The sequence below is a fragment of the Lycium ferocissimum genome, chromosome 11 (genome assembly GCF_029784015.1).
Source record: "Lycium ferocissimum isolate CSIRO_LF1 chromosome 11, AGI_CSIRO_Lferr_CH_V1, whole genome shotgun sequence".
Taxonomy (NCBI): domain Eukaryota; kingdom Viridiplantae; phylum Streptophyta; class Magnoliopsida; order Solanales; family Solanaceae; genus Lycium; species Lycium ferocissimum.
The window spans coordinates 45,774,746-45,783,994 of record NC_081352.1 but is presented as its reverse complement, the minus strand read 5'-3'; the positions used below and the strand labels follow the sequence as shown (position 1 = coordinate 45,783,994).

The 9,249-nt window shown below is 35.3% G+C and overlaps 1 protein-coding gene across 1 annotated transcript; it reads left to right on the top strand.

Moving 5' to 3' along the window:
* Positions 1 to 7,062: 7,062 nt before the first annotated feature.
* LOC132036783 (dirigent protein 1-like) lies at positions 7,063 to 7,796 on the top strand. The gene has a single exon (XM_059427162.1). The coding sequence runs from the start codon at positions 7,143 to 7,145 to the stop codon at positions 7,668 to 7,670; it is 528 nt and encodes a 175-aa protein (XP_059283145.1). The 5' UTR covers positions 7,063 to 7,142; the 3' UTR covers positions 7,671 to 7,796.
* Positions 7,797 to 9,249: the final 1,453 nt, after the last annotated feature.

Here is a 9,249-nt window from a genome sequence, read left to right as displayed (position 1 = left end):
ACTTGGATTTGGAGAAGAATGAATATTTTGGAAAACATTCATGAACTTTTAGGAAGAAAATCAAGCCTTGGAATCGATGGACTAGTTAAAGCAACTATTATTTAGTAGTCGGAATGATAACCAAAAGTTTCCTTTAGTTATAGTACGAAAATAAACCAAACGGAACAATAAGAGAGAATTCGGGAATAGTGGGCCCACCTCGAGTTTATGAGGTGGCGTACACAATTTACGTACGTTAAGCTTCATGGAGTCACTTATGAAGGTCTAAGGGTCACTCGGTTCCATTTGGGCAAGTTAGAGATGTTTAAACAATTATTTCAATAAAACACACCAAACTTAATTCAATTCTATTGAATGAAAAAGGGGAAATTTTAAGTTCGGATTTCTAGGAATGGAATCATCCCCGAGGCGCGTATTCAAGCCTATTATGTCTAAGACATGCCAAAGAAGGAAGGTGAAACCTTACATACCTTTTCTGCTTCGTTTGCGACTCCAAATTCAAATTCCAAATGCTCCAAAATCTACAAATGGTCACATTTACCAAACCTTAATTAGAAGCCTTTAAAGGTTGAATCTTGAAGTAATACTTGTCTACCGAAATTTCGGGGAAACATCTCCCCGTAAATACACCATCCCCGAGATTCTAACTCGGCCAACAATACCACAACAAAATCCGAGAATGGAACTCGGCCACATTGTCATCAATAATACCAACAATTTTTCTAACAATACCACCATGTTCACAATGATCCAATGCTACCCAAATCCTCCAACTTCCACAAAAGTATTGACCACATATTTTTCTCATCCTACATTCATAATCCATGTTATCAACCATGCATTAACACTATTACTCATGCAATACAAAAATTCACGGTAATGTTGCACTAACTTCCCCAACATTCCGATAACGATTACAACTTCATTTTAACCCATCAAATCTTCATTTTTCACCATGGAATTCACAATGAAACAACTAAAATATTAAATAGGATCAATTTACTACAACTTACCAAAACATCACCATATTCGGCCACCACCACAACATGCATATTTTTATGAGTTTTCCATTCATTTCTATACATTACAACAACAACCAACATACTACATAAAATCAATCCATTCTTCCTATACCACAACACATACTCACGGCCACAACCATACACCTATATATTTCATGAATTTCATCCATGTTCACACTCTACAACATTCACCACCCATGCATACATATGAAAATGAAGAGCAAACCTTACCTTCTTCCTTGATTCTTCACTTGGCTAGAACTTGTCACTTATATGAATATAGGTCTTTCTTGCTCCAATGAACACTCCATGTTGTAGAGGACCTTCCATTTAATAGGAAAACTAGGAGAAATTTTTTTTTGATAAATCTTTCATGGAGCCAAAATTGGCTAGCCATGGCCGAATGCCATGGCTCTCCTCTCTTCTCTCTTTTTTTTTTTTTTTGTTCCTTCTTTCTTTCTAATGTCTTGAATTAAAAGATGAACTCATATGTATATAATTCTCCCACCACTTATATATATTTATGCTTAAGTCCCTCAAGTTTGGTCACATGTCCCCCTTCTTTCCTTTCTAGAATTTTCTTCTTTTTTCTTCAAATTTCTCAAAGTTCAAAGAAGACTAAGTGTCTTCTTGTGCAAGCTTTGGTCCATGTAATTTTTTTTATGATTTACAATTAGCCCCCATTTAATAAAAATGTGGGCACATACTACCCATGCCATACGCCACTTTAGAAATTTCAAGAAATTTCTTGAACACTTGTGAAATTACCATTTTACCCCTAGCCTTCCACAATATTACCATGGACCCTTGTGCGAATTTTCCTTTTCGCCCTTAACCTTTCCCGTCGACTTTGAAATTTTCAAACGTACAAAATGCGGGCTATAACATTTGTCACCTTAAGTTCACCAAAATCATTCAACCATTGCCGCTTATAAGGAGTAGTGTGCTTGATGCATGTAAGTTCCAACTTCTCCACCACATATGAACTCACCACATTAGCACTACTTGCATCATCAATAATCATAGAGCAAAGTCTACCATTTATCCCACACCTTGTATGAAAAATATTTTCCCTCCTTAAATCAGCTACATTGACATTCATATCCTCTAATCGTGTGGTCATCATACGGGACACTTTAGCTAAGTTGGTGTCGTTTTGAGTTCCAGCTTCAATTTCCTTACCCGTTTGAGACATCTCAAGAAAATATCAAAGCAACAAGTATCTCTCAATTTGGTTCGTTTTCTCTCTCTATTGATCTTACCCTCTCTTGCCTTTTTCCACTCAAATTACTACCTTTGGTTGGATCCTTTAGGATTTATATATAAACCCTATTAGTAACAACCTTTTAGAAGTAAGATTTAGAAGAAAGAAAAAAAATTACCAACTCCCAGACGGATTGGGTTTTGGCGAGACAAGAAAAAGACCAATTTGTTTGGAAAAAAAAAATCCCAAATTTCCCCTCTTCTTGGTTTTCCTTCTTGATGTTGGAAAAACAAGAAACACAATAACTATGGAGTTTCTTAATTTGCAAGATTTTTTTTTTTTTTTTTTGCTATATAGCTTTACTATTTTAAGCTACTTAAAGAAAAGAGAATTTTCGTTTTTTTTTTTTTTTTTTACGAAACTCCCAAGATTATCAAGAACGGAACCTTGATAGCACCGCTCTGATACCACTTGATAAGAATCGGGTTACTTGAACAAAACAAAATTATAATGCGGAAGCGAAAATACGAAGATTAAAGACAAGAATGTAAAGATAGGCGAAATTCAAGAATAAAATCCCTAAATTTCAAGATTAAGTGATAAGAACCCTAATTGGTCTTAGTATTCAAAATTAGTGGATTAAGACTAATTAAGATACTAATAGAGTCAATTCAAGAACTTATATCAAAAGGTGATCTAGACTCCTATTTCGAAGAAATTAGAGACAATAATTAGTATAAGACTAATTACCTTTTTTAATTTACGAATAAGAACCAAAGATATCGAGTACGAATTAATCTTACCTCTTAAAACAATCGTTCTTATAAGGTTGCAAGATAAATCCAAAGTAGCCACACACAAAGGTGTAAAATAGAGAAACTCTCAATAATAATAATATTTTGTCTAATGAAAATAACAAAATCCACCCTATTTATAGGGAAACCTATCCCAAATAGAATGGGATTCGAATTCTACTTTTATGGAAATAATAAATAATAAAACCTAACTAGGATTAAACTAGGAAAGCATGTAAAATAATACCAAAGTTCTTCCTAAAATTAACTAACAAGAAAATAAGGGAATAATGGGATAATGTTTGGCATCTAAATACATGCCATATTGCGATGTTTGGGTGTGAGAATTTCAGCCTCTTTGGGCATGATTCTCACGTGTAAAGTAGCCCATCTTGGCTCTTTTTATGGCTCCATGTGAGCCCTCTTTTTTTGGGCATCATGTGAGGCGAATCTTTTTCCTTCTTGGACTTGGACTTGGAAATACGTGTAGCACTTAGTCCACTCTTCGTCATAATTTTTGGGCTTTTTTTTCCACGAAAGATATCTTTTTGATTTTCCGTTGAAGCCTGTCACCTTTAATGAACGTATGCCATCGTGGATGCTATCAAATTTGATGGTGATTTCATAAGGCAAGTTGGAGGGATTCAAATGAGTGCATCTATGAGGAGAAAGATCGATGAAGTATCGCAAGGTAAAGGTGTTTTTTGGTATAAAAACACGCTCTGAATACCAAAAACTGTTTACTTGGAATATGTTAAATGTTCTAGCATGAGACGTGGTAAGTATTTTCAGTTAAGGTTTGAACGTTTAGCTTTTAAGGTTTAAACCTTAGTTCAAAATACTTACCACGACTCGAGCTGGACATTAAAACTATTCTAAGTAAGTAATTTTTGGTATTCACCTTTCAGAGCTTGTTTTTATACCAAAAAACACCTAAACTCCTTTGTCTTGAGATCCTTTATCGATCTTTCTCCACATAGATGCACTCATTTGTATCCCTCCTACTTGCCTTATGAACAGGTCACCATCAAATTGGTAGTATTCTCCTAGTAATGGCTCGATCGATTTTTGTTGCCTCCATTGCGTAGTTCACAAAAATGAGTTCGCAACTTTCACCTTCAACTTATTTACGACTTTGTATTCTTTCAGATATTTCGCTATAAAAAGTACAATCAGTTAATTTCAGCAAAACATTCTTAATTAACTCGGAAATTCTAATTATCTCTTAGGGGTTTCAATGAAATAGCGTGGCTATTTCATTGAGGATGGACATGAAGTAGCTGAGGCCACTGTTAAGTGAAGACTTTTTTAAAATACTTGTTGCAATTTCACATTTTATGTTAGTACTTGATTACCGAAATGAGCTACTTTGGAGAATAGACAGTTTAGTGCACAACTTTTCGAAGCAGAGCATAAATTTAATTCTCCAAATTGATTGTCCTTGCCTTAGGTCAATCCCTTCCCCTACTCGGGCATATGGAAATAGTGATTGGAGATTACAAATATATTTGCGTTTCCACTACTCTGACGGCTGTTTAGTAAACTTAATTAACAGCAGTTGATATTGTTCCTCGTAAAACTTGGAGTAGAGGTGCATTTGTTGAAGGAATATTAGCACAGCAACATCATTAGAATCTGCAAGAGCACTCTATGTTACGTTGATCCTTCATTTGTCTTGACGTACCTATGCGGACGGGTTTAATAAGGGTGTGAGTACTTCACATGAATCCTTCAAAATACACTAAAAGGTAAAAGGTGTAAGGATTAGTAAAAAGATACTCACACATATGGGTGTCAAAGTTGGCCCAAAAGTTGATGGCCCGATTAACTCGCACAAAATTTATGGGTTGGACTCAAGACAAATTCATATTGGATTGATTTTAGCCCAATCCAACATAATCCATTTTAAAGCTAGGGCAATTTGCATGATTGCCCTTCGTTGGGGATGGTCTTTAATTTTGTCCCTCAAATTGCTGGTCTTTAATTTTTGTCCTTCGCCTTAAATACTCCGAGATTCTAGGTTCGAACCCCGGTTTAGTCTAAAAATGAAAAAAATTCGCAAGGCAAGGCTTTGCAAATTTTTTTTGACTAAGCGGGGGTTCTAACTCAGAATCTCGGGGTATTTTCAGCCACCTTTTTAAGCGAAAGACAAAAATTAAAGACCACCCCAAAAGAGGGACAATCTGCTCAGACAAAATTTTTAAAGCGATCTCCTACTTAGTTCAATACTAGCCCAATTCTAACTCATTTTTCAAATTTACTTTAATTTGAGTTTATTACTTGAGATTTACTTTATTTTTTTCTATGTATTCACTTTCTTGTATCATGTATCTCATAAGTTTGAGGTGTTTGATATATGTGGAAAATATTTTCCATGAAAAACATTTTTTAGGAAATATTCTGTGAAAATATTTTTCACGAAAATATTTCCGCGAAATTATTCTCCATGAAAAATATTTTCCTTGAAAATGTTTTCCAAGAAAATATACACTTAAAAAAAACTAGGTCAAGTTGGGCGGGTCATGACTCAGCCTTTTTTTAGCTCATTTCAGCCCAACTCATTTCAGTCCAAGTAACTTTTGGACCATTATTAGCGCAACCCATTTGTTACCTCAACCCTTTTTTAATGAGCCCAATTTCAGCCCAACCCGCTCATTTGACACCTCTACTCATACCAAATTCTTGCTAGCTCACACCCTTATAACGTACCCATAAACGAATCTGATGACTACTCCCTTATGTCATGTTGCGTTTTGTGGGAAAATCATAAGATATGTAGACTTGCTTCACGTTTAGAATTGCACAAAAAAGACTATTTATTTAGAGAGGTTTGAAGAAAATTTTGAAAAAAGTCAATGACTACTAGCTTATTTGTCGAAAGAAAAAAGGAAAATACAGTACGTTATAAAAATTTAATTAATGAATTGGACATTCGATAGACAAAAACTCATTAATTTGAAGAGTCATTTCACCTACTAAAAAATCGATCGATTTGTGACTAAGGAACTAAGGGTCGAATCTTCCAAAACCAAAGCCATTTGCTCGGAACAACTGTACCATCGCTGTTTGTGCCTTTTTTTTAAAAATTGTTTTTATTACATAGGGGGTAGGGAAAGGGGAAATGGGGAGGGGATTACAATGTGGGGATTCGGCTCTACCAACAAGTGAAAGTTCGGGTGGCTAACGTCAGTAGTTCTACTAGATCCTACCGTTTGTGCCTTTATGTTGAATGAATACGGAAATTAAATTACTATCAATTCCAGTAGGTTGCATCTAACAATTTATATGCATTTTAAAGTGATACTATGCAATTTAAATTGCACCAAGAATAGCGCTTCTAACAGGATTTCCAACTTAAAAACAAAAGAGAGTATCGAAGCTATATAGGTCTTTTCGCTGACTACAAGAAACTGTGTAAAAAAAAGAAAATGCGCATCATATCTAGCCAACCGACCCTTCTATATTGTCACTTGCTTTCTTAGTTATTATCATTGAGATGTTAACACATAATCTTTAAGTTAGAAGTTTCCAGACTATGATCATGTACTCTCACAACCTTCTCAAAGTTGGAATAAAATACTCGGTCCGTTTCAATTTATGTGAACATATTTGAAAATTTTAGTTTTGAACATGTCACCACATTATTTGTGCAGACTATAAGAGTTTTGAAACTTATAGTTTAAACATAGCATAATATTTGTGTGCCTATAAATGTTTTTCATTAAGTGTAAAATGAAATATTTAAGTTGTGGTATCTTATTTTCAAATATTGAAAGGGTCATACTTTTTGCTAAAAGAAAATAGTTTTGCGTAAATTGAAACAAATAGAATATAAAATTACTTAAGTGTAGTTGTGTTGACTTTAGACCTTAGCTGGCTGTGATAGCTGAGCTAAATTTGTAATGTTTATTCTGGTACTTAATAAAGATCGTTAGTTACCAAAAAAACAAAAACAAATAGAATATAAAATACTCCAAATTTCTTGTTCTTGAAACCTAAACACACCCCCACCCCGCCCCCACCCCCCCACGCCCCCAATTGCATAAATACCTATCAATTTCACCAAAAATCAAAGCACAGAAAACCCAAAGAATCAAGAGTAACAAACCCAAGATCTTGTCCATGGCATCAAATTCAATCAAGCTATCCCTCATTTTGCTTCTAACAATTTTCATAACCTCAAAGGCTGAACTAGGCCAAATTAAAGAAACAAACATGACACTCTATTTTCAAGATTGGTCCGGTGGACCAAATGCCACAGTGCTACAAATAACAGGCCATCAAGATGGTCCCCTAAGTTTTGCTAAATTTGGTTCAGTGTTTGTTACTGATGATCCAATAACAGAAGCCTTTGATAAGAACTCGGCAGAAATTGCTAGAGCACAGGGCATATATGTTACTTCTGCATTGGATGGCAAAATTTCTCATGTGCTAATATCAATTATTTTCACTAATGAAGAATATAAAGGGAGTACTTTGGAAATACAAGGTGCTAGTCCTCAGTTTGAGAGAGTAAGAGAAGTGGCTGTGGTTGGTGGTACAGGAAAATTTAGAATTGCTCGTGGATATGCAACTTTTGAGACTATTCACTTTGATTTGGCCGCTCATTATGTTGTTATTCAGTGTAATATTACAATTTTACATTACTGATTGGGGGATTAACTATGATAATAGTCCATCAGGATAAAGTCAAATTGTATATGTGATTTGTTTTCCAAGTTGATTTGTCTGTGTAAAGGCTAGCACATAATAAATAAATGCTGTTTATAATGATAACTCTTGGCCGGTGTTTTTTTCTTTTTTTTTTCTTTTTTTTCTTTTTTGGTAACAAATGTGAATATATTACCATAGACATCCAAATTATTACACCAAAAACGAGCACCTAAAGGCTACAACACAGTAGTTGTGCCCTCAGGCCTCCAGCTATCCAACAACCAAACCAAATCCTATTTACACTCTATCGTACTGTGACAAGAAAGGAAACCTAACACTTAAGCTACACAATTTCTTCAACCAAGTATTGACTTTTCTGAGCCTTCTTTGTTGTTTGCATCACTTCTAGTCTAACTTTAACCTCTTTCTGTATCTGCCATATGGGGAGCAATGATTTACCACACATTTATTCCAACTTCATTTATAAATTCTACCAAAAGCTCTAAACTGCTAGGCGAGATCCATCCACTACTCAATTTTTAGAAAATTCTACCAAAATTCTCTGAACTGCTAGCTAGCTTAACCATTAATAAACAATAATAATCTTCCAACAGGCGGAGCTAGGGGCATAAGGGGACCAAACTTTCTGTTTGTCGAAAAATTATACTGTATATACAAGGTCAATTTTTTTTTTTATGTACAGTGGAGGTTGAATCCCTTTAGCTTCTTCCAGAATTTACTTATTTATATTTTGAATCCCCTTACTAAAAAATGGCTGGCCAATGGCACTTCCTTCTGAACAAACATGCCTTAATTGCAAAGTGGATTTAGCTACATTTCAAATTGGAAAAAGGGTCAAATATACCCCTCTACTTTAGTTTATTAGTTAATTTTTCCCTCCGTTAGCGAAAGTGGTCAAATATACCCCTCCCGTTAATAAAGTGTACATTTGTACCCTTAAGTGGACGGAAATCCCAATTCAGCTAAAATTAACCATTTAATTAAAAATACCCTTCCTCCAAAAGTTGATCCGCCCCGACCCATGACCAAATAATTGCACCCCCACCCAAGCAATGGAAGAGGTGTTCCCCGTATTTTATGTTGAAGATTCTGTGTGTTAATTTTCAATTGATGAGTAAAAACTTGCTTAATTGTCTTAATCAACAGATATGGCATCTAAGAGCATCATTGTTGATTTAAACAAGGGTGAGAAACTAAACGGTGAGAATTACGACATCTGGAGTCGTAAAATGTGGTATGTACTGGAAGAGCAAGATGCTCTGGAAGGTATTAACCATGTTTTGGTTCACCCAGAAGAGGGTAACACTGCCCAACACAGAAGAGATCTGGAAGCTTACAATGCATGGAAAAAGAAAGATTCTACTGCACGTGGAATTATTGTGAGTTCGGTTGTTGATGATCTCATTCACAAATGTGAGGAATACCCTACTGCTCATGCTATGTGGGAACACTTATGAGAGACATATGGGGGTACTACTGTGAGCCGCCTTAGACAGCTGACTGTCACGACCCAAATTGGACTCGTGCGGGCACCTACCTTCCCACCTTGGTAGGC

What these genes read in the sequence shown, in the direction of transcription:
- LOC132036783 (XM_059427162.1), top strand. Translation starts at nt 7,143, where the DNA reads ATGGCATCAAATTCAATCAAGCTATCCCTCATTTTGCTTCTAACAATT.